At 51.8% G+C, this 27,311-nt stretch overlaps 1 protein-coding gene and 1 pseudogene across 1 annotated transcript in view; both read right to left on the bottom strand.

Annotated features, from left to right (window-relative positions):
- Nucleotides 1-7,586, bottom strand: part of MMD2 (monocyte to macrophage differentiation associated 2) — a 42,792-nt gene extending 35,206 nt beyond the window's left edge. The window contains exon 1 of the mRNA XM_061153754.1: nucleotides 7,466-7,586. Coding sequence (XP_061009737.1) covers nucleotides 7,466-7,512 — 47 coding nt within the window. The 5' untranslated portion in view covers nucleotides 7,513-7,586. The remainder of the gene's footprint in view (nucleotides 1-7,465) is intronic.
- LOC133063934 (FUN14 domain-containing protein 2-like) lies at nucleotides 3,432-7,091 on the bottom strand (annotated as a pseudogene).
- Nucleotides 7,587-27,311: the final 19,725 nt, after the last annotated feature.

The following is a 27,311-nucleotide window of genomic DNA, read 5'->3' as shown; positions in this document are numbered from 1 at the left end:
AATGTTAAATGTCTGTGCTGTCCCGTAGAGCGGCTGCTGGCCCCTTGTGACTATGGAGCCTGTCCATCCACCCAGACACCTGCTGAAGTCAGAGAAAGCTTTGCCAAAATGGAAGGGTTTCTCTGACAGCCCCTGGATCTTCAGAAACTTGCTTCGTACAAACTGCCTCAAAGCTTCTCTGGAAAGAGACACCCTGGATCAGAGTGACCATGACATAAATAACCACGCTCCAGAGCACCAATTGTAAACCATTACCTCACCAGCTGCTTCGCGTACCTCATCTTAATCACCTTAAGGACCGCCAAGGTTTAGGAAACCTGTGACCTCCAGAATTCAGAGTCCCGGCTGGAGCAGGACTAAGTAGCTTTGAAGTGACTTCAGGCAGCAAGACGGGACTAAACCTACAGAAGTCCTCCCACGGCCACCTCATGCGTCCCCGCCCCCACCTGTCAGCCTCACTTACAAAGGGGAAAGCGGGGCTCAGGGGAAAGCCCCCTGCCCGTGAGAAGGAGCAGAGAGGAGGACAGGGTCACAGCACCAGCCCCTGGCTCCTCCTCCTCCCCCAGGACGCTGCCGTAGAAGGAGTGAGAACCCAACTCTGACCTTAGGAGCAACTCCAAACACCACGGCAGGACCTGCGCTGTGACGGGGTGGGGGTCCCCAGCCTGGTCACGGTCGCCTGGGCAGTCGGCGATCCTCACATGGACCTGGTGACCAGGGCAACACCCTGAATGGACAAAAGATTGAGGGTGCGCTGCAGAGACGCTCCCGCAGCGTGACTGCATAGAAGCAGAACCCAGAAAACAACCTGAGTGTCCAACAGAGGGAAATAATAAAATAAAGCAGGGTGTGATGGTGAGCTGGGACATGATGAAAAAGCCCATGGCGAACTGCAGCTGCAAGCAATTATGAAAGATGAAGGAGAAAGGAGTATTGCAAGTCAATTTTTAAATATCAGGATACAGTTCTAGCTGTAGGGTATCTATAGAAAAAAAGACCAGAAGAAAACACATTTAAAAGGGATAATCTCGGGATCATGGGATTGAGGGTCTGCTGTTTCCATTTTCATACCTACTTCCTAGGATTTAAAAACTTTTCTCCAAGGAGCATGAGCTACATCTATAACCACACTGCTATTTTATAATGACCCCCACCCCCGTTTAAGGTCACACTGCATTGAGCGAAAAAGGGCACTGGTGTTGGCACAGCTTGATTCAATCATCTAAAGTCACACAGCCAGGATCCAAGCAACAGATTGTGACTGATGACTACTCAGGTGCCAGGTGTTGCTCTGGGCACAGACAGACAGATGGGACTTCACTCTCATCTCCCTGCAGTGAGGTGTGGCCTCATGGGGCTCGCCCAGGAAATGTGAGACCTAGTTGCCTTCCAGGACACATAGAACCAAATTTATTTTTCTTCTCAAGACCCTGGACTTCCCTGGTAGTCCCACAATTAAGAATCCACCTGCCAATGCAGGGGTCACAGGTTCGAACCCTGGTCTGGGACGATCTCACAAGCTGTGGAGCAACTAAGCCCAAGCACCACAATTACTGAGCCCTAGAACCCATGCTCGGCAACCAGAGAAGCCGTCACAAGAGGCCCATACACAAAAACTAGAGAGAAGCCCTCGCTCAGCAACGAAAACCAGCGCAGGCAAAAACAAATAAATATTTTTAAAACAGAATTACAAAGACCCAGAAGCACCCTGTGTATCTTTCCCTCCCTCCCTTAGAGGTGACCGCTAACCTGATCTTGTAATCATCACTTTCTCACTTTTTGCATACCTTTCTCTGCATTCCTAAACCACACAGCTGGTTTGAGGAGTTTCAAGCGTTGCATGATTGGAGTCAAGCTTTCTTCCGTGTTTTGCTATCGTTCAACACATCCGTGCAATTTATCCGTATACTCTCTGAAACTGGAGGTTGTTTTCATTGCAGGATTACTATTCCACTGTATAAGGACACCCTGTTCAATCAGCATGGACCTCTGGGTCCATGTCTCCAGGTCTTGCTTACCATGAACAATGCTGCTGAGAAGTTTCTGGGCCATCTTCCCCTGGTACCCAGGCGTGCAGAGTGTCTCTAGGGCAGACACCCAGAAGAGAATGGCCGTGCCCAGGTTCACGTGATAATTTCTGTTTTCCAAAGCAATTATAATGGTATTGTCAGGCTTCCAACATACTGAAAACAAGCACGGCATCCCGAGGACTCTTGCTTTGCATTTCCTTGATCACAAATACAAGTGAGCAGCTTTTCACATGCTTACTGCTCATCTGCGCTCTCTTTTCCAGAAAGGACTCTCTTTTCACATTTTGCATTGGGTTGTCTTTTTGTTACTGTAGTTCTTTACAGATTCTGTAAACTTTTTTGGCTATGCTGTGTGGCTTGTGGGATTTTAGCTCCCCAAACAGGAATTGAACTTAGGCCACAACAGTGAAAGCATATAGTCTTACCCACTGGTGCTGGTAGTGGTTTTAGTCGCTAACACGTGTTTGAATCTTTTGCGACCCTGTGGGCAGTGGCCTGCCAGGTTCCTCTGTCCATGGGATTTCCCAGGCAAGAATATTGGAGTGTGTTGTCATTTCTTTCTCCAGGGGACCATTCTGACGCAGGATCAAACCCAAGTCTCCTGTGTCTCCTGCATTGGCAAGTGGATTCTTTACCATGAACCACCAGGGAAGCCCCTGAACCACTGGGCCACCATGGAATTCCTGATTCTGGGTATTAACTACTTGTTGGTTAAACGTGTTGCAAATAAGTCCTCCAAGTTTGTGGCTTGTCTTCTCTTGTTTTCTTGGCAGTTTTTTTGTTTTGTTTTTGGCAAATAAAAATGTAAAATTTTCTATTGTAGTTGAGTTTATCGATCTTTTATAGTTTGTACATTTCCGTGCCTTCAGAAATCTTTACCTAGCATGATGGCCAAAAGATACTGTTTTAAGTTTTCAAAAAGTTTTCAATTTTTTTAATTTTACTTGTACGTTTGTTTTTTTTTTTTTTCATGCTTAAAGGCAAATGCATTCAGTTCCTTTCCATGCAGAACATATGGTATCTTATATGTTTGTTATTTCTTTTACAGATCAAGTTTGGGACAACCTTTGAGGGCCCACTCATCCTCCATAGAAAGCCACCTTGCACCATGTTCTGGTCAGTGCCTTACGTAGTGGAGAAAGGAATATTCTTGCTGACCTACAGTTTAGTCCAGGGGAAGTGTGCTAGAAAAGGTAATGTCTATCGTCTCTCTGGTTGTGGTCAAGCTCACGGTAGGGTCATTATCAAGGTGAACCAACAGATGCCTACAGAAGCCAATCAGATACACCATGGCAGGTAGGAAGCCACGGGAGAAGAGAAGGAGAGACATGCTGGTCTAGGGTGGAGTCAAGAGGCTGCTGGCTCGAAAAATCAGGAAAAATGGAAGTGAAGTCGTCCTCTTTAGGACGCCCTGCCCAGCAGAAAGCCTCCAAAAAATCCACCAGTCGCTAGAACATTCTTCTTCACAAACGGCACCAGCTCCTCTGCTTTGCTCTTGATTTGTGGCTTCCCTGGCAGCTCAGTCAGTAAAGTCCACCCACAACATGGGAGACCTAGGTTCGATCCCTGGGTCAGGAAGATCCCCTGGCAAAGGAAATGGCAACCCACTCCAGTATTCTTGCCTGGAAAATTCCATAGCCTGGTGGGCTACAGTCCATGGGGTCACAAAGAGTCGGACACAACTAAGTGATTTTCTTTCTTCTTTCTTTCCGCTTAGGTATCCCAGTTGCTCTTGTGGATCTTCAGCTGCTCGTGGCTTTCTCCCCTGTCCTTCTCTACCCGCTGCCAGTCCAGTTTGATGGACCCAGTATGGTTCACAGGCTGAAAGGGAAGAAACCCACCTCCCAAAGCCGTCGCAGCCAACTTTCCCACCTTCTGGAATATGAAACCCGCACACTATCCAGTTGTTGTTCAGCCGTCTCCGACTCTTTGCAACTCTGTGGACCGCAGCACGCCAGGCTTCCCAGTCATTCAAGTGATATCTCCAAGTAACGGCTGGGTAGCCACACTCTACATTTTTGGCTGAAGGTTCAGATTCCTGCCCAAACAGCATTTGCCACCATGGCTGCTTTTTAGCAAGTTCTGCAAGGTCCAGGGACTCAAAATTTTCCTCAGTTTCCTTGACTGGCTGCCGCCATCCCGGCGAGCTCATCTTGCAATGACACCCGCGGCAACTCTGAGAATGTAGATGCTCGGTGGAGCCCAAGCGTGAGCTGGCTTGCAGCACGTGTGGTAGACATTTCCATTCCCACTGGGAGACGGAAAAGAGCAGGCAGGCCTGGGGTGTCCACTCCTCTTCCCCCCACAGCCAAGTCCTATGTATGTATGTATGTGTGTGTATAAATATATATAGGCTGTACTACATCATTGCAGCATGCAAACTTTTGTTTCGGGCAGATGGCTAGTTCCCTGACCAGCAATGGAACCCCCATCCCCTGCATTGGGAATGCAGCGTCTCAGCCTTCAGGCCACCAGGGAAATCCTCCACTTGTTAATCTGTAATCCATCTAGAAATGCTTTTTCTGTAAGGTGTGAGGTAGGGCTCCAGTTTTCTTGTTTGCATCTGACTAACAGTCTCAGTACCATTTATTCACTAAACCATCCCTGCCCGATCAGCAATGCCACCTCTGTCAAAAGTCAAATGCCTTTATATGCGTGAATCTGTTTCTGGGCTCTCTATTCTGTTGCGTTGGTCAATTTGCCAAGCTCTGCACCCTGTCTTTAATTCCTATAGCTCTGTGATAAGTGTGTTTTGGATGTAGATAAGCCATTCAAGGACTTGAGGCTAGAACCTTAAAGATGAACTGGTCCAACCAGCGACTGAGAAACAGAGGCTCAGAGAGGGAAAGCATCTTTTGCAATGTCACACAGCATTTAACTAAGAACACTATTAAGAACTGGACGTTCATGTCCCCGCCTCCAAAAAAAATTCACATGTTGAAATCCAACCCCCCATGTGATGGCATTTGGAGGCAGAACACTTGAGACATAATTAGATCATGAGGGTGGAGCCTTCATGAATGGAATTAGTGCCCTTATCTGAAGAGGCCAAAGAGCTGGCCCTGTGTCTTTCTAACACAGAGAGATCAGTAGTCTGAAACTTGGAAGAGGGCCTTCACCAGACCCAGACCATGCTGGCACCATGACCTCAGACCTCCAGCCTCTAGAACTGTGAGGAATAATTTTCTGCTGTTTATTAGGCACCCAGTCTATGGTACTTTCTTATGGCAGCCTGAATGGATTAATACCCATATCTCACCCTGGAGGATAGTCTTATCCTGTTCAATACAGCAATCACTGGACCATCTATGGTTACTGAGCACTTGAAATACAGCTAGTTCAAGTTGGGATGGGCTGTAAGTATAAAATACACCAGATTCTGAAGACTTATCATTGGAAAAAAACGTAAAATAGCTCATGAATAATTTGTTTATATTGATTACATATTGAAAGTCCTTTAGATAGAAAGAGTTAACTAAAATATATTCTCATCATTAACTTCACCTGTTTCTTTTACCTTTTTATGACATTGAGTTGGGACATAAGCTACACGTTAAACTGAATGACCACTAGGAAATTTAAAACTATCTCTATCACTTGTACGATATCTCTATTGGAGAGAACTCACTTATATTATTAAATTCACTCAATCACAAAGCCTTGATTATGGCCCTAATATGTGGACTGGATGGTAAAAAGGGCCACACCAGGAGGAGAAGAACAGAAATAATCGATGCACTCCGTCTCCTCACTGGGCTCATCACCCAGAGAAGAGTCGTTCAGTCCCAGCATGAAAGAAAGGGCTCACGGTCCAGCCCTCAGCCCAGCTGGAGCTCTGCTCCAGTAGCAGAGCGGGCAGCACCAGTGCCGAAATCTAGCGATCACTTACACCAACCCTCCTGTCCTACAGATTAACCAGCAGAGGTCCAGAGAGGTTGAGACACCTACCCAAGATCACACAGCAGGTGTGGGATAGAGCTCCTCCCCCGAGTGTCTGCATGTGTAGCCTCGGGTCCCAGGCATCCCCCTTCCCTTTGAGTGAACACTCCACCAACTTACATCTCACATGAGCGCACTGGACCCTTGAGAAAAGCCTAAGAAAGTCCGAGCGTCCACACCAGAGGAGCCCTCACAGGTCTGCGCAGCCAGCCCCTCCCACCTTCGCGCCAAGAGAAACTCCACAGGAATTCCCACTAGCATCCCCTTTCCAGCGGGACTCCCCACCTTTACTGAAGAGACACAACGCGTCTCCCTCCAGGGGAAACAGAGATGAGACTGAGGGGGAAAGGACCCACTCTCCCCACCCCCAGCCCGGCCTCTGGGGCCAAGCTGTGCTCCCACTGACCGGAACTCGCGGAGACGTCGTGGGACCAGGGGCCCTCAACAACTGCCGGGAGACAATGAGCCCTGTTGTGCCAGAGCAAAAATGACGCCCACCAGCTCAACTCACCGCCCGCCCCTCCACCCCGGGGGCGGGAGGCGTGGGTGGAGGGCAGGGGCAGGGCAGGGAAAGTGTCCTCTCCCAGATCGGGCTCCCCCAGGGCAGGAGGCAGAAGCCAGGGCTGCATGCCCAGAGCGGCCTGTCCTCCCCCGAGACCCCTGGGGCCAAGGGGCAACCCTAGAAAAGGGTTTTCATCCAGCTTGCAGGCAAGTCCACCCTCCCCAAATCTTAGAGCCATTTAGTGTTCCCTCCCCTCCCCCAGTCCCTTAGTTGGGAATCTGAGCCACAGGACCTTGGCTTCCACTCAGCAATCTGAAATCACCACTTCAGAAGAGGAAACGGAAGCTCAGGAGAGACCACGGATTTCATATTATGAAAGGGCCAAGACGCACGGATCCTGGCGCTTAGCCTCAGTTTACCCACCTGAAAAGAGCACTTGCCCATTCGTCCTGCTTGCGGTGAGGGCGGTCAGGGGTGGTGAGGGGACAGGGCCGGTCGGGGGGGACAGGGGTAGTCAAGGAGGTCAGGGTGATCGGGGGACAGGGGTGGCTGGGGATAAGGGTCAGCGCGGGGACAGCGGTGGTCGGGGGGACGGGGCGGTACTGGCCAACGCCTTTCATCATTAACAAAAGCTCCAGGTAGCGACTGAGCCCGTGCAAAGAGCTTTCAAGGGATCGTCTCACTTAACCCTCGCGGGGGGCCCCCGGGGTGGGGACGCTCGTTACCCCTGCCTTGCAGACTTGGAAATCGAGGTTCCGAGAGGTGAAGCGACTGGCCCCAGGGCACCCCGCTAAGCGTGTCCGAGGCGCTGGGAACCCGAGCGCCTCCAGGGTCCAGAGCGCAGAGCTCACAAAGACCGCGACGTCTCGCGTCCGGGTTCTTCCGGCCCGGGGACAGGGTCCATTGGTCACCCCGAATTCTCGGGGTAGGGGGCGCGCTGGCCGTGCGGGGAGCCGGACCCGCGCCCCCGCGCCCGCGCGCCCCCGCCACTCACCTCGCGTACTTGGTCTTCTGGAAATCCAGGAGCCGCGGGGCGAACATCGCGGCGGTTCCATCGGCCTCCAGCCGGGGGCTCCGACCGCGGCAACTCGGAGAGGCCGCGGGGCGGGAGCAGCAGGTCGGCGGGCGCGGGGCGGGGGCGGCCGGGGGCGCGCGGAGCCGAGCTGGAGCGGAGCCGGGAGCCGCCGACGCCAAATCCCGAGCAGATGGTGGCGGGCGGGGCGGGGGGGCTCCGGGCCAATCGCCTGAGTCCCCGCGGCCCCGGCCCCCTCCCCGCGCGGGGCGGACCCCTCCCGGCCTCGCTGGGGGGCGGGGGCCCTGGAGGAGGAGGGGGGCCGGGGGCTTCCGAATGCAGCCCCTTCCCCCTCACTCCCCGGGCCCCCTCCTCACGTAGTTCTTCCAGCCCGAAGACGGCCTGTTAGACGGAGCCAGGCTGCCCTGGCTTTACTGTTCCCACCCCCGGCCCGGCCGGGGCTGGGCAGCACGGCGTGCGGAGCCTGCAGGCGAGTCTGCCCCGCAGCCCCTTGCGTGCCCGGCCCCAGAGGGTACTTGTAGCTCGCGATCCCCCCGCCGCCTTGACGCCCCTTCGAAGCTCGACGGCCCCAAGGGGATGGCCGCAGTCTCTGGGGAACCCCCCCAACTCCCAGAGGCTATGATTCTGGGGACCCTCGTGATCCCCAGACAGGGGCACAAGCGTCTGGACATTTGGTCGCCAGATTCCAGATAACCAGGATCTGCCCACCCCCACCCCGGGTCTGTACAAAATGCAGCTGTCTCCTTTAGAGGACCTTGGCTTGGATGATGGGCTCTGTGAAACCACCTACTGGGAGAGGCGACACCCTGAGGGGCTGCTGGAGGGCAGGCCAGCCTCCAACAGGGAAGGATAAGTCCCCAAATAGAAGGACAGGCCATCCCTTCGCACCCACACACCTCTCCCTCCGCCCCTCCCTTCCCAAGCCCCAGCTCCTTGCTACTTTTTATAACCAGCTTTATTTGAGATCTTACTACACAGTCAGAGAATAATCCCACCCACGTCCTCTGCCCCAAGGTAGCTAGAACAAGAAGGAGAAAGACAAAGGAACTCCATCAAATTCCTTTTGGGTTCCAGATGCTGAGCACACACACATGGAATGGGTAAGGACCAGAAGGGTTGCAGGTATATGCATTCAGAGGCCACAGCGGGGCTGGGGGGGGGGGGGGGGGGCGGGATGGACAAGGCAAGGGATCCAGGAGTGCTTAGGAGGTAAAATCCAGCAGACCCTGCTGATGGAGGATTAGAAGTAGGGGATGGCCCCTGGGTTTCTGGCTGGCCCTGCTGGGTGGGTATGGATGCCACCTAGCTTCCCTGTTGGCTCAGACGGTAAAGAATCCGCCTGCCATATGGGAGACCTGGGTTCTGTCCCTGGCTTGGGAAGATCCCCGGAGGGGGGCATGGCAACCCACTCCAATATTCTTGTCTAGAAAATCCCCATGGACAGAGGAGCCTGGTGGGCTGCAAAGAATCGGACACAACTGAGCAAGGAAGCACAGGACAGCACAGGGAGGAGGGTGGGGAAAGGAGGAGGAGGAGGAGGCCAGAGGGGCAGTGACAGGAAGCCGGGAGAACATGAATGGGGTTTTGGCCAGGTGAGCTTGAGGTCAAGGTTGGCATGAGTGCCAAGGGATGACGCCAAGCATGCCAAGCATGAAGGCCAAGAGATAGATGTGTGGGCCACAGGGTCTGGCAGGGCTGAGGGTCCAGCCGGTGAGGAGGGCCCGGGAGGGCTGGGCTGGAAGGAGACCCGTGGGTTCGACTTGCTCTCTGGACCTGCCAAGGCTGTGACTTCCAATACAGTGGCCACCAGCCTCGGGCAGGTCTTTACATCTCACACTGAGTGAAAACCAAATAAAATTGAAAATGTGGTTCCCAGGTTACACTAGTTGTATTTCAAGGGGCTACCGTATCAGACCGCTGCCAACATCATGGAAGGTTCTGTGGGACCACACGACACAAGACGATCATGAAGTCAACCTCAGGATGGTGAGCAGCGTTTAAAAAGAAAGCGAAGTAGAAGAGAGACAATGGGAACAGGTCACGTTCAAGAAGGGCCTTCCCCGGTGGCTCAGCAGTAAAGAATCCATCTGCCAATGCAGGAGACGCAGGTTCGAGCCCTGAGTTGGGAGATCCCCTGGAGGAGGACCTTGTCTTCTTGCTGGGAAAATCTCATGTACAGAGGATCAAGGTGGGCTACTACCTATAGGGTCGCAAAGAGTCAAGACAGGACTGAGCCCGCACGTACATTCAAGAAACTTTTGTTTGTATACATCTGGGTCCCGGTTGGGAAGGAAAATGGGTTTCTTACTGGGTCTCGTGGTTAAGAAGGGCGGGGCTCATGGCATTGGTGGCCAGCGCCTCTTCCCCTTGTATACAGGAGGGAAAGTGAGGCTGAAAGGGACCAGGGAACCCTCCCCAGGTCACACAGCCTGAGGAGCCCTGCTCTGCAGACTCCGAGCTCACTGCCCGCACAGAACCTCCCGTTCCAAGGAGTTCTTAGACCTCCAGGAGCCCAAAGTCACACTGAGGCAGCTAAGGCCAAGCCCTGCACATCGTGGCTATTTTTCCCTGACGACCTCCATCGCCATTGCTCTGAACCCCAATCTCTGCCCCCAGCCTCACCATCAGCTGCACCAGGACACACCGGTCCCCAGGCACCAGCCAGACCTCCTCCAATGCCCTCCACCTCAATTTCCAAAACGCCCCTGCTGGCTTTTCAAAGGTGAGAGTCCCCCCCTTTCTGGGGTAGCCAGGCCCAGGGTCAGGGTGTCCGCTGCTGACCACAACCCCAGAGGCCCAGCAGAGACGCTCAGAGCAGGGGACCTGGGCCTTCCCCGGCTCCGGCTCCGCTCACCTCCTCCCAGCCCCCATCCATGGTCAGCCTTCAAGCAGGTGTTGCCAGTGAGCTCAGCAGGGCCCCAGAGAAGACCCCCGTAAGGAAACACAAGCCAAGAAATGGATTTTCTTTTCCTCCAAGAGCAAGAGAAGTTGAATAAAAAATAAGTTACTATTTTTACCACCGGGATCCAGTTGTTATAGCAACCGAGGGCCTGACTCCTGCACCGGAGTCAGGGTTGGGCTGCGTGTGAGAAAGAAGATAAGTGGGTTCCGGGGGTAGCAAGGGCTGGTGGACAAGCCTCAGGCCCCCGCCCTTGGGGCAAAGGGCCCGGGTCTGCCCCACCCCCACCCCAAAGGGAGGTCCAGCCCTGCTCACTGCTGACCCTTTGGTGCAAGCTCATGCGTGTGTGTGTGTGTGTGTGTGTGATCGTGCGGTAAGTTGGCTTCAGTCATGTCCAACTCCATGCGACCCCATGGACTCCAGGCTCCTCTGTCCATGGGATTCTCCAGGCAAGAATACTGGAGTGGGTTGCCATTTCCTTCTCCAGGGGAGAAGGGGAGATCTTCCCAACCCGGGGATCAAACTGGCATCTCTGATGTCTCCTGCATTGGCAGAGGGCTCTTTACCACTAGCGCCACCTGGGAAGTCCCACCTCCTGCTAGCTCTGTGGTCCCAGGCTCGGCCCGGCCTCGTCACCAAAGCCTGGTTCACCTCTCCTGGGACTGGGCGACACCCCTCATCTCCAGATGGGACCTGCAGCTCCACCATGGTGACAGCTCACGGGCCGAGAGGGTCAGCCCCTCAGCCTCGCCAGGCCGCAACCCCACTCGCGAGCTCCCCTTCCTCTCTGCTGCTCCTCCTCCGGTCCCCCAAGCCCCAAAGGTGGTACCAGCACTACCCCCTGGGTAGTGCCTGGGAAGCTCTTAAGTGGCCTCCCCGGGACTCAAGGCTGGGGGCTAGCGCTCCAGCCTCAGCCCCCCCGCAACTTGCAGAATCGGGGTAGCAGCACCCACCCTTGCAGAATCACCAGGGAACAAAGGCAGCCTGGATCTGATGTGATTATGGAAAGTCTGTTTCTCCTGAATCCTCTCTCTAGTTTACAGGTGAGGAAGCAGGCTCAGCCAACTTAAGCCACATGGCTAGACTAAAAATCACCGCCGATTCTGTCTAAGCCTGGAGCCCCTGCACTATCGAACAGATGTTGATCACACACTCAGCGCGTTCCCAGTGATTCGGAGGGGCAGAGCGGGAAGCAGGTGGGTGAGATAAAGCCTGCCCATCCGCCCATGCTTCTGTCCCCTTCCTTGGAGCCCTGACATTCCCCATCACCCAGATCAACCCCCAGCCACGGGGCCATCTCTGCCTGGGGCCCCCCAGCACGCCCTGACCCGATCCTCCTCCCCCTCCCTCTTGGTGACGTTAATCTCCAACAATAGATATGAATGGGCACCTATGATGTTCCTAGCAGGGCCTCGGAGCTAAAAGCAGGCAAAGTCCTGGCTGCCTAGAGCATGGGGTCTGATGATCGCAAACCATTTGTTTGATGCCCAAGTGATCAATTCGAGTACCTGTCACCTGCCTGACTCTTCACATACATCATCACATGGATCCTTTCAACAGTCACACAGTGATTCCTGTTCAGTTGACCAACTGAGGCTTGGACAGGAGGCTGGGGACCAACAGGAAGGGTGGAGCCAGGTTGTAAACCCACATCGACCTCACACCAAACCCCCTGCTTGTCTCTAGAATTTCCCTTTCAGTCCCCTAGCCTCCCAGCTTGAGGCACCAGGTGGATGGAGGAGGCAGGCCTGGGGAAAGCAACAGCCAAGGCGCAGGTGAGGTCTTGGGGGGGTGCGGGGACCACAAAGGGGAAGTGGCTTTGCCTTGGGGGCCAGGACTAGGGGAAGGCATCTCAGCTGAGGCTGTTCGATGGCTGGACATGAGCCGGAAGACCAGGGGCAGCCACGGGAGGAAGCGCCTTCCGGGCAGAGGGAAGGGCGTGTGCAGAGGCAGCCTGGGTGCGGGGTCTGGACAACACCCTCCGGGCACTGGAGAGGCAGCGGGTTTTAAGCAACGCCGTGGGCACGTGGCCCTCTCCACAGTACAGAGGACGTAGCGGGGGTGCTCACAGGAGAGCAGCTGCCATTGAGGGCAGAGACACCCAGCTGAGCTGAGGGAGCAGAGAACAGAGATGCTGGGAGACAGAAGCCACGTGTCTTCAAGGGCTTCCCTGGCGGTGCAGTGGTTAAGAGTCCACCATCAGTGCAGGGACACGGATTCGACCCCTGATCCAGGAAGATTCCCACGTGCCCTGAGGCCACGTGGAGCCCGGGTGCCACAGCTACTGAGCCTGGGCGCTCTTGAGCCCGTGGTCCACGTGAAGCCCTTGGACCCCAACAGAGAGCAGCCCCTGCTCGCTGCCACTGGGGGGGGGGGGGCCCTCGCACAGCAATGAAGACCCCGCACAGCCAAAAATAAGTAATAAATAAAGAATGTCTGCAAGTGGAAATGGAGGAAGAGAAGTCACGAGGACACACCCCCCCCCCCCAATTCCCAGCTGAGACCCAGCTTCTCATAGACAATGCCACATTTCATCAAATCTAAGACACCATTCAGGTAAGGTGCACTTCTGGGTGACACTCAGGAAGATAAATTGCTGCCAATTAATTTTGCCAGCGTGGTATCACGAACTTCTTTCAGGCATACAGGCTTCAAAGAATGGTACGGCGAACATGCATGTACACACCACCCAGAATCTATAGCTAGCATTTGGTCCTGTCACGTATCTATGCCTCGATCCATACCCTCATTCCATCTTTTTTTTTTTTTTTTGGAGTGCATTTCAAAGTAGCTTGGAGTCATAATAGACACTAGGGTACATATCATTAACCAGAGTTGAATATGTGTTTATCATCCTTTCTTAGGAGAAAATCTAGGAAAAATGAAATACAAATCTTGAGCGAACATTCATGGGTATTTGACAAGAACATACACATGCATAAGCCAAATTCTTCCAAGATATAGAACCCCAGAAAGTTCCTTCATGTGCCAGTCAACCTCCACCTCCATTCCCAGGGAAAACCACTCTTCTGGTTAGTTTTGCCTGTTCTAGAACTTCACACACAGTCTGTATTCAACATAATGCCTTTGATGTCCTTTGATATCCTTTGATCTTTAGTGTAACGCCTCTGAGATTCATCTAAGTTGCTTCATGGATCAGTAACTGGTTCCTTTTATCACTGAGTCCGTTCCCCAGGGTGTGGGCGTACCGAGGTTAGCCTGCGTACTCCACTGTTGACTGACACCTGGGCTGTTTTCCAGTGTCTGGCTGTTATTGCCAATAAAGAGGTCACCGAATGCTAAGACACATCCTGATTTCAGGGCTAAAGTGGGAACTACAGTACCAGCCAATGTGAACTGAGAACTTACTACCTGAAAGGTGTGTGATTTGCACAGATTCACTCATTTCAGAATCCCTTGGTAGATTTCCCTCCCTGATGTACAAAGGGGGAAACTGAGGTAGAAAGAGGTTCAATGACATGCCCAAAGTCAAACAGCGGAGAGAGGAGGGGTCAGGAGGCAAAGCCATGGAGGATGGGTCCAGGGCTTAACTTCTCGGCTGCCCACCCTGGAGGCGGGGCTGGGGTGCCTGATGTGCCTGGGTCTTACCCCAAGAGTGTGCCACTACTGGTTGCCTGTATCTTGAGGGCCCCGCAAAGATCCAGGCTTTGTGGGGGAGGCTACAGACCCTCCAAGGGCCAGACAGGCCCTGGAGTGGAGGGAGGACTCGGGGAAGCTTCCTGGGGCAGAACTCACAGGCCCACCCAAGCACCCCCGGCTACAGAGAGGAGGTGACAACAGGGGCCCAGGACCTGCCCTCCCCCACCGGGCTTCAGGGGCCCAGCAGACTCCTTGCCAGGACCCCTCCCTCCCACCCCCTCCCTACCAGAGCAGCCTCTCTGAAATGCAGACCAGATCAGGCCAGTCTCCCTCTCCTTCCCATGGCCCTCAGGGTGGAATCAGGAGAAAAGGGCCTCACCCACCATCACAGTGAGTAAGTGACTCTAAACTCCTCCAAACATGCAGGCTTTCTCTTGCTCCGTGACCACACGGATGCTGTTTCCTCTGCCTGGAATGCCTTTCCGCCTTAATCTGCCTGGCAGGCCTCGATTTGTTCTTCCAGACTCAGATCAAAGGGCTCTGCGGGAGCTTTCAAGAAAACAGCTTCTTCCTTTGTGCCACCTTGGAGCCAGCGTGTGTCTTATCTGTATGTTATATATGTATATACATGTATATGTGTATTGTGTATATGTATATACATATGTGTACGTGTGTGTTGTGTGCATGTATACATGTATGTGTGTATACATGTGTATATGTGTGTAGCTGTATATACCTGTATATGGATGAAATACACATGTTAGTGTGTCAGTCACTCAGTCGTGTCCGATTATTTGTGACCCCCATGGACTGTAGCCTGCCAGGCTCCTCTGCCCGTGGATTCTCCAGGCAAGAACACTGGAAGGGGAAGCCATGCCCTTCTCCAGGGGATCTTCCTGATCCAGGAATTGAACCAAGGTCCCCAGCGTTGCAGGCAGATTCTTTAACTCTCTGAGTCACCAGAGAAGCAAAGAGGCTTACATACACATATACACCTCAGATTTTATAGCACACTCCAGATTTTACGGCCTGCATTAAGTGTGTGCATCACTGCGGGAGTCCTGGTCTCACCAGCCTGCTCTGTCCTCTGTCATCAGCTGAACCTGGGACTCGACCACGCGCCCCTCGCTCGGGCCACCGTGTGCCGTGGCCTGAGAGAACTGCCCGCCCAGGGAGGCAGGGTTGGGGGCCGAGGCGATGGCTGGGGAGGGGACTCTTCCTCCTTTCCCGCCTTGACCCCCTCCCCCAGCAGCCGGCTTCAGGTCTGGCCAGAAAGGGGAAAGCAGCTCCCCCAGCCGGGTTCCCAGGACTCAGACTCTGAGATGAACTTAGTGAGGGGATGTATTGAGGCAGTATTTCTGGGTGGGCAGCAGGGCAGGGCGAGCCCTTGGGCTGCAGTGAAGCCTTGGCTTCAGCAGGTCCCCAGGGGCATTCTGAAGCTGGGGAGACCCTCCAGGAGTGAGGGAGCTGGGTCTTCACACTCCATCCGTCAGTCATGGGGTGCAGCTGCAAGAAGAGGAAGGAGGTGGGTGAGGCAACCCCGGGGTGGGGGGGGGGGCTGGCAGCCTGGAGGGTAACTCTGATTGGGGGTCTTGCGGCTCCCAACCGCCGGCTCCGCCTGGGCCCCCTCACTCTCTTCCCTGCCCCCCACCTCCTCCAAACACATTGCTCCTCTCCTGACTTAGCTGGGGGTCCAAACCCCAAACCGCCCCAGCAGCAGAGACCAGGACTGGAGGAGGGCCGTGGGGCTGTCAGGGTCTGGACTTCATCCTCCAGACACCTCTTATTCAGCCTGTGATCTGTTTGCAAAGTGCCCAAGGGCGTCATTCCAGTGAAACCAGTCTCATGTTCAAAGAGACCACTAGGGCTGGAGGGACCTTCTGAGAGAAAGAAGCCAAGTTCAACGCCAGGCTCTCCAATGATCTGGAGGCCTAGGTGGAGGGGGAGGGGAAGAAGGGCAGGAGGAGGAGAAGGAGAAGGTATTCCTGCTCTAAAACTAAAATTGGAACCACTGGTGAGCCAGTGGTTAGGACTCCACCCATCCAGTGCAGGGGGCTGGTTTCGATCCCTGGTGGGGGGACTGAGATCCCATATGCCATGAGGCACGGCCAAAAAATTTTAAAAATAATCTTTAAAAAACTCTAAAATAAAAATATAGCGATACTGAAAGAAGAACGAAGTTGGAGTAATCCTGCTAGGTGATTTCGATTTATTCTAAAGCTACACTAATCAAGACGTTATGAACAGGAGAAAAGAACATACAGACCAGCAGAATAAAACAGATCCTTTGGTTTTTTAACAAAGATGTCAAGGTAACTTAATGGCTATAGAGGACGGTCTCTTCAACAAATGGTGCTGGGAAAAACTGAATATCCATGTGCAAAAATATTGTTGCCTCCATATCTCATATCATATACAGAAACTAACTCATAGACATCAGTGGTTTCTGGGGCCTGGGGACCGGGGTGGCTGCATGTGACAGCAAAGGGATATGAGTAAATTTTAGGGGTGATGGATTTGTTTTGGATCTCACTCTTGAGGGTGATTACATGACTGTATAAACCTGTCAAAACTCTTAGAACTGAACGCTTCACGAGAGTGTACTTTGCTATGTGTAAATTATACTTTAATTAGACTGAAAAGACTTAAAATACATGTAACAATATAGAAAAAAAGCCACATTGTTGTACCTGCTCTGTGTGTGTGTGTGTGTGTGTGTGTGTGTGTGTGTGTGCACAAGAAAGGCAGACAGAAAGTGTGTGTTGTTTGGGGGCCCATTTTCTGCTGTAATTGATGGTTATCAACTTTAACTTTTTTAAAATGACATTTCTTTATCATTTCTGTTTGCCATCAGATAACATGCCTGAATTGAGTGAGCTAGCATATTCTTAAATATTGTAGAAGCTCAATTTCATTAAACCTTAGGAATGACATTCTCATAAAAACTATATACATGAACTTGCTAAGGATATGGATAGACAATTTTAATTTCTCTGTTTTAGCAGCCATCTGTATTTATCCAGACTCCTTAAGGGATTCACCCATAGCTGTCCATGCTTCCCAGGTGGCTCAGTCAATAAAGAATCTGCCTGCAATGCAGGAGAAACAGGTTCAATCCCTGGGTCAGGAAGATCTCCTGGAAAAGGGAATGGCATCCCATTCCAGTATTCTTGCCTGGAGAATCCCATGAACTGTGCCTCCCAGCTGAGCAAGGAAGCAGGCAGATGAGCCTGGCATTTTGGGGATTCCCAGGTGATACTAGTGGTAAAGGCCTGCCTGCCAATTCAGGAGACATAAGAGATGTGGGTTCAATCTCTGAGTCGGGAAGATCCCCTAGAGGAGGCCATGGCCACCCACTCCAGCATTCTTGCCTGGAGAATCTCATGGACAGAGGAGCCTGGAGGCCTACAGTCCACAGGGTCAAGAGAGTCGGACACGAATGAATCGACTTAGCAAGCACGTCCACAGCCACTGTCCAGCACTTGAAATAACCATTCACATCAACTCCCTTTGATCACGCCTCCCCTCCTGACCTCAGTCAAGAGCAGTGGACTAAGCTCCAAATTCTTTATCCATAGCGCTAAAAATTAAGATAATGATTGGAAAACTAGCACGTGTTTTTAATCACAGAAATGTTCTGCACTCAAATTCCCAGGAGCTGACCACTAGCCCTGACAGGCCAGCCCGTCTCTCTTCCTCTCTGACATGCCAAGCCCCTCATCCATACCGGCCCCATCCACTCCACTCACCCACCTCCTGCTTACTGACACCCCAACCCTGGCCCCGCTCAAGAGGATCCAAAGCCCAGGATCCAGCCTTGGAGGGTCCCTTGGGTCCAACATCTGGGCCTTGCTGGCCTCTTGTGGCCAGAAGTAGAATTATCACACGTTAAAGAGGAAGGCAATCCAGGGCTTGGCTCTGACTGGGGCTGGGGGTGGGGGTTATAAACTAGGAAAACTTTCTCAGCGGTACACGTCGGAACTTAAGATGCACCAACTCTCCGACCCGCTGACCCCAGCTCTGGGTATCCCAGATGAGCTTTCTCGCTAAAACACACTTCCTCTGGCTCTCAGTAAAAGAGATGAGAGGAACGTTCTCATCGTCGAGATCAAAGAAACCACATAACCCAGAATGTGGGGGTCCTTTCAGGACCAGTGTTCACAGACCTCTCAAGGCAAGAACACTGCAGTGGGTTGCCATTCCCTTCTCTGAGGGACCACGTTTTGTCAGAACTCTCCACCATGACCCTTCTGTCTTGGGTGGTCCTTCACCACATGGCTCCTAGCTTCATGGAGTTACACAAGGCTATGATCCACTGGTTCTGTCTCTTCAACAAATCCCTGGCATGAAAACAGAGAGAGGGGAGACTGTTTTGATTAAAATGAGGCTTCCAGGCTCATTACATTGTGATTCAAAGGAAACCACCATAAACAAGACCTGTTAGACCATCAGTGGGGAGTGGAGCCTGGACTGTGTGCTTGATAATGTTAAGGAGCAAGTGTTCATTTTGTGAGGTGAGACATGGATTTATGGCCGTGTTAAAGGCAGGGGGGAGGTTTTCTGGGATGTAAACTGAGGTACTATGGGTGAAATGAAATGGCATCTGGGATTGACTTCTCAAATATTCCCACCAGATGTCGGGAAGTGGAGCTGAAACAAGGAGAGTGAAGTGCTGACTGCCAGTGAGACTGGGTTATGGGTTTGTAGAAATGCATTGTGCTCTATGCTTTTGGTGAATATGAAACTATCCATATTTTTTTTTAATTAAGTGCTTAAAGAGGAGCAGAGGAATTCCCTGGTGGTCCAGTGGTTAGGACTCCATGCTTTCACTGCTGAGGGCCCGGGTTCGGCCCCTAGTCAGGGAAGTAAGATCCCATACACCACGTGGCATGGCCAAAATGAGTAAATGAAGGGGGAGCAGAGAAGACAGCGGGACAGGGACTTGGGGGCCTGCATGGTCACGTTACAAAAGCAAACCTGGGTCTGCTCGCCCGCACGCAGGAAAGCCAGTCTGCTGACACTCGGTCGTGGAGAAGGAAAAGGTCAGCGCTTATCGCAGGACGCCAAGGAGGGCGCCCAGATGGAAGCCTTTTCTCACCCCAGCGTGAGAGACGACGGTACAGGACACGGATGGCGGGGGATGGGGGGTGCCCCGCGGTCCGTCTCTAACTCTATTGTGGAGGCAGGATCTGCAGTTTGCTGAGCGTGCGGCTGACTAGATGCACAAACATCCCACAGCCAGATCAGTAAGTCCAGGGCCCCAGACAGACACCCCTGCAGCCATCGGCCCCAGATGCCGGGACTTGATCCGTAACTGACAACTGCCCCACTTCCAACTCAGGACCAACCAGAGAAAAGCAAGTACGCGCCCCTCAGCAGGAGCACCGGGACGTCTCACTTCCAGGGAGCCTGCCTGCAGCCTCCCCCGGCGGCAGGCTCCAGGCAGGACCCACCTGACACCTCCCCTTCTTTCCCCCATGAAGCCCCACCCCTCTGCCTGAGTCTCTGCCAGCCCGCAGCGATGGCGGGCGACCCTCCTGCTATAGCAAGTGCGGAGTAGACAGCCTCTGCTTGTTCTCATGCAGGTGGTGGTTGCTCCTGCCCACGGCGGTGAGAGAAAGGTGGGGGGGTGGGGAAGGGGGGTCCCTGGCCAAGGTGGGGAAGGTCTAGGGGGAGAGTGGCTTCGGGGAAACCACTTTGGCTCAGAACCTGCTTTGGGTCTTTAAGTTGGAGATGCTCCATGTGAAGTCTCTAAAGGGAAGACTCCAACATTCTAGAGCCCAGGGGAGAGGTCGGGGAGAAGGAATAAATCTGGGAGTCAAAAATAAGATGGACCACCTCCCTGGTGGTCCACTGGCTAAGACTCCACGCTCCCAACACAGGGGGCCGGGGCTTCGTCTCTGGTTGGGGAACGAGATCCCACATGCCTGCCACTAAGACCCAGTGCAGCCAATTTAGGACAATATGAGAGAAGGAATGACACGTCCTGAAATAGTGAAAAAGTGGAAACATGCTAGATACCTATCAACTCAGAAATGCTGCTTTAAACACGGGTGGGACAGCCAGACGGTGGGACTCCAGAGCAACTTGTAGAAAACAACGCATTCCATCTGGATTGGCCTCGAAGTGTCCCCAGGCTGCGTGGTTAAGTGGAAAAGCTACAGGTAGAGGTATGACTTACATTAAGGATGGATAAGGAGTTCAGCGGCCCCTCTGCCTGGGAGACAGCTGTAACTGGTGCGAGTATTCCAGAACAATCAATCAACATCTCTGGAAATGGTCCTTGGGGCAGACAGCAAGTAGAGCCACATTCTTTCGAGAATACTGACTAAATCGATGAAAAGCAGCAGTCCATAGCTTTTGAGCCACAACCCCCGGACATCACCCAACCCCACGGCCACGTCACAGAAGCTCCACGGATGGCTGGGAAGGCCAAGAAGATGATGTGGCTCCCTCCAGCCCAGGCTGGGAGGGAAGGGCTCCCCCAGTTTCTCATCAACCCCTGTTGCAGGAACTGCAGTCCGGGCCCATGTGACCGGCCTAAAGGACCCATCTCTGCTCTCCAGTCAGCCCTCGCGGGCGGAAGCTGTGCGCCAGGCATCACTGAGGACACTGGGGTCCCCAGTGACCCCACCCCAGTCCACTCTCCACCTCGAGACGTGCATGCGGAGGAAAGTAGGCTGCCCCCGCGTTCCCCCAGGGCTGGCTTGGACAGCTTGGATGACGTGCGTGTCACTGCGAGATGGGCTGGTCGCCACCCCCAGCTCAGGTGAGGCGACCCAGGATTCTGCTCAGAGAAAGCAGCAAGACTTGAGGACTCAGCTCTCGTGCCTGAGGGGACCGGCCACATGGGAACTCTGAGCCGAACACGCCAAGCCTAAAGGGAGACCTCACACGTCTTGGTGGGGATGCTTGGACGTCCGGGAGTTTAAGAGAGAGCGCCAGAGAGACAACCGAGAAACGCCCTCCTGGGGTCGCAGACAATCCTGGAGGCGGCAAGGGTATGCCCACTCAGGGCAACACTCGGGGTCAAGGGGAAAGCCTTCCCCACGTGCATCCAGCCCCACCAAACAGATGGATGCCCCCTTGGCACGGGGCCTCGCCGGAACTCCTGACCTAACCGCCACCAGACAGCGAGCTGCTCCTTCGCAGTGGCCACTCTTGGAAGCCAGGAGGTTGGCTGGTTGGTTGGTTGGGCCGGGCCACACGGCATGTGGGATCTCAGTTCCCCAACGAAGGACTGAACCCGCACCCCCTGCATTGGAAGTGTGGAGTCAACCACTGGAGTGTCGGGAAAGCCTCCGTTCAACCTTTCTTCTAGCAGTCTCAGGAGGTGAGTTATCTTAGTCCTGGTGATTACCGAGGAAGCTGATGCTCAGAGAGGTTGGGTGACTGACCCAAGAACATACAGCTGGTAAGAACCTGAGCCATTGTCTGATCTCGGTGTTCCGTACATCCTGACCCCCCTCCCACCACTGCACCCCGAGCAACATGCCCGCCACCACCCTTTCACTCCCGCGTGTCCCTCCCTCCTCCATGCCAGCTGTGTATGCTACGAGTTTGTGCGGGACCTTGCCTGTGGGCAGGGGGCTGCTGATCTCTCAGTGTTGCACGTGAGAATACTACTCGAGGACTGTTGTACAGTTGCAGCTGATGCCTCTGTTCTGAAACAGGGCAGGACCCTGTCCTTGCCTGCCCCCCCCCCCCCACTTCATGTCCTCTGCCTGCATTTTGCCTTCAGTCAAAGAGTAAGTTTAATCAGAGAAATGAGAACATACAAAAAACAAAGTCAAAGGAGATCAAATGATAATGATGTGGTCACTAAGTACAGTCAAGGACCTTTAGTTCTTTCTCAAGGGCAATAGATAATATTCTGATCCATATCCTGTGAGCTGTCTTATAGATACTGAAATTCCAGGTGGAGAAATTAACTACATAATCACCGGACTGTACCCATGACATGAGCTGCCACAATCAGAGAACTGACTCAAAGAACTGGAAATAAGACGACTCTGGAACTGAAGATGTGTTGTTGTTCAGTTGCTAAGTCAAGTCCGACTCTTCATGACCCCACGGGCTGTAATACGACAGGCTTCCCTGTCCTTCACCAGCTTCCGCAGTTTGCTCAGATTCATGTCCATTCATGTTGGTGATGCTATCTAACCATCTCATCTGCCCTCAATCTTTCCCAGCATCAGAGTCTTTTGCAATGAGTCGGCTCTTTGCATCAGATGGCCAAAGTATTGGAGCTGCAGCATCAATCGTTCCAATGAATATTCAGGATTGATTTCCTTTAGGACTGACTAGTCTGATCTCCTTGCATGGCATGACTCATAGCTTCATTGAGTGATGCAAGCCCCTTTCCCATGACAAGGCTGTGACCCATGAAGGGGAACTGAAGATTAGCTGTACCCAAAACAGTCAAGATGATGCTGGTCAGACCACCGATGACCAACCTGAAGATGATTGTCAGAGCTGACTGTGCTGTTTCTGCGTGTAGCCCCCTCCTGCTCTCTATAAAAGCTCTCGCCCACTGGTTGCCAGTGGGGAGAGTCAGCCTTTGGACAGATGTCTGCCCTCCCCCTCCCCCTCCCCAGTTGCTGGTATCTGAAATAAAGCAGATTTTCCCTTCCACCAACCTGGCCTGTTTATTGGCATTTCAGCAGCGAGCAGCCAGACCCCACCTTTGGGTAACAGTTCTATGGTTGATCAGAGGAACCGAAGTGCTTCTCCGTGGGACTGGCCTCAGGCCAGTCACCTCGAGGAATCCTGAAATGATGACAAACCCCTGAGCCTCCTTCCTGCCCCACATGCCATCAGGAATGTCAGCCACGCCATCCCCAGGTGCGCAGGAACCCGAGGGTGTATGAGTCACACGCAGGTCCAGGTCTCTGGCACAAAGCCAGCCTGCTCGCCAACATGGGCAGGTGTCTGAATACCACGCAGATAATAAAGCGGTGAAACAAAAGCTGGGTGAGCCCTCAGCTCATCCTCGTCACCAGGATTGGAGGCCTAGAATTCAGTTCTCCAGGCAGTGCTGTAAGCAATGGGAAAAGAGTAAACAACACTGACAAAAATTCTGCCTTCATGGAGCGTGTGTTCTGGTTGGGAGGGAAGATTATTGGACATATCGGACAAGATAAGAGCTATTATTGTTGTTGTTCAGTTGCTGAGTTGTGTCAGACCCTTTGCGACCCCATGAACTGCAGCACACCAGGCTTCTCTGTCCTTCACCATCTCCCAGAGTTTGCTCAAACTCATGTCCATTGAGTCAACGACGCCGTCCAACCATCTCACCCTCTGCTGCCCCCTTCTCCTTTTGCCCTCAGTCTTTCCCAGTATCAGGGTCTTTTGCAATGAGTCAGCTCTTCGCATCAAGGGCCAAACTATTTTATGTTTAACTACAGCATCAGTCCTTCCAATGAATATTCAGGGTTGATTTCCTCTAGGATTGACTGCTTTGATTTCCTGGCAGTCCAAGAGACTCTCAAAAGTCTTCTCCAGCACCATAATTCAAAAGCAGCAGCATGCAGCCTTCTATAATACATGTTAATGGAAATATAGCACAATGAAAGGCATGGGGAATACGCAGAAGGGTGGAGGCCACTGTTTTCAATACGGTTATTCAGGTGCCCACACCACACGTCTTCTGACCAAGTCCCTTCCATTTAGGTGAAGGGAGCTTGGCAACGGGCTCATGCCCTTGGAATTCACCACCCTCAGCATGTGCCCTGTTACTCAGAAGATGGGATGGCTTCACTGAAGGTTCAGTTGTGGTGCCAGCTAAGAGACCACGCCCTGTGAGGCCCAGGTGTCATTCTACTACAACACACAGTACAGGGGCGACCCTGGTGGTCCAGGGGTTAAGACTCCACACTTTCACTGCAGGGAGCACTGGACTGACCCCAGGTCAGGGAACTAAGATCCTGCAAGCCGAGAGGCACAGCCAAAAACAAAAACAAGACACCATTCACGGCTGCAAACTAGAAGTGGAGGCGGAGTGTTTTCTTCCAGATTACATCTAATTATTCACTTAAATTTCTGTTTCCCCAAAACGGACTCAGGGCTTCCCAGGTGGCGCTAGTGGTAAGGAATCTGCCTGCCAATACAGGAGATTCAAGAGATGGACGGTTCGATCTCTGGGTCAGGAAGATCCCCTGGAGTAAGAAATGGCAACTGGCTCCAGGATTCTTGCCTGGAAAATTCCATGGACAGAGGAGCCTGGCAGGCTACAGTCAATGGGGCTGCAAAGAGTCAGACACGACTAACTGAGCAAAACAGACTCAAAGATACAGAGAATAGACTTGAGGTTGCCAAGTTGGGGGGAGGGGTGGTCCGCAGTGGAGGGAAGGGCTGGGAGTTTGGGCTTAGCAGAGGCAAGCTATTTATACAGGGTGGATAAACAACAAGGTCTAATGGTATAGCACAGGGAACTATATACAATATCCCGTGACGGACCATCATGGAGAAGAATATGAAAAAGAATATCCATATGTATAACTGAAGTCACTGCGCTGTTCAGAAGAAATTAACAACATTGTAGATCAACTACATTTCAATAAAATTTTTTAAAAGTTTGAAAAAAAAACAAACAAAAAAAAGAAATTTCTGTCTCCATCACACAACCCTACATTCACCAGATTTTGAGATTCAGTCACCTATCACTACAGGGAATACAGTCACAGTTCTGGTAAATTGGAAACAGTCAACTCCTGGGGCATTTGGGAATTTCCACCTGCCCAACCAGTAGACAGAGAAGGAGTTACTACCCTGAATGGACTGATAGATTCTGATGAACAAGGGGAAATCGGGTGGCATTTCAAGGTGAAGTCAAGGGCTGTCTAAAACCCAGGGATTCACTTGGGGACCCCTTTGTGTGCCTTCGTTCAATAATAATGGACCAAAAGAAACTGTGCCAACTAATACAGAACCACCTGAAGACGCTGATTCTGCTCTATATCTTGATGGGCATTCACATTTACACATTAACACACCTACATAAGGACTTCCTTGTAGCTCAAACGGTTAATGAAGGAGATCAGGGTTTGATCCCTGCGTCGGGAAGATCCTCTGGAGAAGGGAACGGCAATGCACTCCAACATTCTTGCCTGGAGAATCCCACGGACAGAGAAGCCTGGCGGGCTACAGTCCATGGGGTCACAAAGAGTCGGACACAACTGAGTGACTAACGCACGCACATACACATATGTACACCTACATACACCTACACATATGTGCACATACACTCACACCTCATATGTATATGTCCATACAGCCAACCACTAAAACGTCTTCAGCTGGCTCCTTCAGCCCCCTCCCAAGCAATTCCCCACCAGAAGTAACCACCACGCTGCCTGTTTTTGACTTCATATAAGTGGACTCGTGTATATATTCTTTTGTGTCTGGCTTTTCTCACTCAATGTTACATCTGTGAGATTATCCATGGGTATATGTCTTTTTCATTGCTGCATAGTATTCTTTTATATGAATGCACCACAATTTACTTATTCATTCTGTTGTAGCAGAATGATTGGGTTATTTCCAGTTTGGGGATTATTATGATTAAAGCAGCTATAAATATTTTTATACCTGTCTTTTGGGGGAAGAGCACTCATTTCTACTGAGTATATACATAGAAGTAAAATGGCTGAATCATAGGGAACATGTATGTATAACTTCTGTAGACACTGTCAAACAGTCTGCCAAAGTAATTCTAAGGATTTGGGTTCTACTCACAGTGTACCAGAGTTCCAATTGCTCCACATTGTGGCCTGAACTTGCCACTGTCAGTTCTTTCCATTTTATCCAACTTGGCAGATGGTTGGCTGTCTCCTGTTTGCTCTTAATTTGCATTTTCTTGATGAGTGTCAATGATGACCACCTTTTCAGGTGCTCACTCATCATTTTGATGCCCTTTTCTGTGAAGTGTCTGTGCTCAAGTATTTGACTCATTAATAAAAATGAGTCGTCCGTATTTTCCTCATTAATTTGTGGTTCTCCAAAATATTCTGGAAATAAGTCCTTTGTCAAAAGATATGGATTGCAAATATACATATCCCATTCCAACCTCTCTTGATGATCTCTTTTGATGAGATGTTCTTAGTTATGATAACCAACTTTTTATTCCGTGGTTAGTAATTTTTAAAGTACTTGTTTAGATGACTTTGTTTACATCAGAGACACTGAGGCACCCTCCTATGTTTTCTTCTAGCAGCTTTATTGTCTTATCTTTCAACATTTAGGTTTCCATCCACCTCAAATGAATGCTTGAGTATGGTATGAGGTGGGGGGATGGGGCAGAGTCTGCATCTCTCATAGAAAAGACCATTCTTTCCTCAGTGATTTTCTTTCTTCCTTTCTTTTTTAGATACAATTTTTTCCCTATTTTTTAAAATTGAAGTATAATTGATGTACTCACCCCAGTGATTTTCAAGGCACTTGTTTCCATGACTAGAATTAACACACTTGATCACACCATCCTGTATTTTCAATAGTGGCATATTGCTCTTGGTACAAAGATGAGTCTCTTGCCTAAAGTTTCTAAAATTTCTTGTTTAGTTTTTTAAATTAATTTACCTATTATTATTATTGGCTTCACTGGGTCTTCCTTGCTGTACTGAACTTTCTCTACTTGTGGAAAAGTGAGGGCTACTCTTCCTTGCAGCGTGCAGGCTTCTCATTGAGGTGGCTTCTCTTTTTTTTTTTTTTTTGAGGTGGCTTCTCTTGTTGGGGACGCACAGGCAGTAGGGCATGAACTTCAGCAGTTGCAGCATTCCAGCTTAGCTGCTCCCAGCCACGTGGAATCCTCTTGCACCAGGGATCGAACCTGTGTCCCCTACCTTGGCAGGCGTACTCCCACCCACTGTACCACCAAGGAAACCCTCTTGCCAAATGTATCTTAACACCCAATCTGATTTGGCCACTTCTTATTTCTCAAGCCAAATCTTGTGTCGTGTCCACTGTCCCACCACAAGCTCAGACACACAGCATAGAGTTCCTTGGTGAGGTCACACTCTCATCCGTGGACCTCTGCCATACGGAATGCTTCCACTTCTTAGGTTGGTTACCTGCTACTCGAACTTCAGGTCTCATCTCTAAGAAGCATTCTGGGGCTGCACAGTCCCCTCCCTTGAGGCTAGGTTAAGGGACCTCCTTACGTGATCTCATGGAATCCCAGCTTTGCAAAGTCTTTAAGAATCTCTCCCACTGTGCCTTCGCTGAGGGAAAAGAGGAGGACTATTTAGCTCACATGGAAAGCGCTCCCTAAATGTTACTAAATGAATCAAGACGCGTTAAGTAGAATCTGCT

This window comes from Dama dama, chromosome 10, assembly GCF_033118175.1.
Source record: "Dama dama isolate Ldn47 chromosome 10, ASM3311817v1, whole genome shotgun sequence".
Taxonomy (NCBI): domain Eukaryota; kingdom Metazoa; phylum Chordata; class Mammalia; order Artiodactyla; family Cervidae; genus Dama; species Dama dama.
This window is presented reverse-complemented; position numbering and strand designations above follow the sequence as displayed.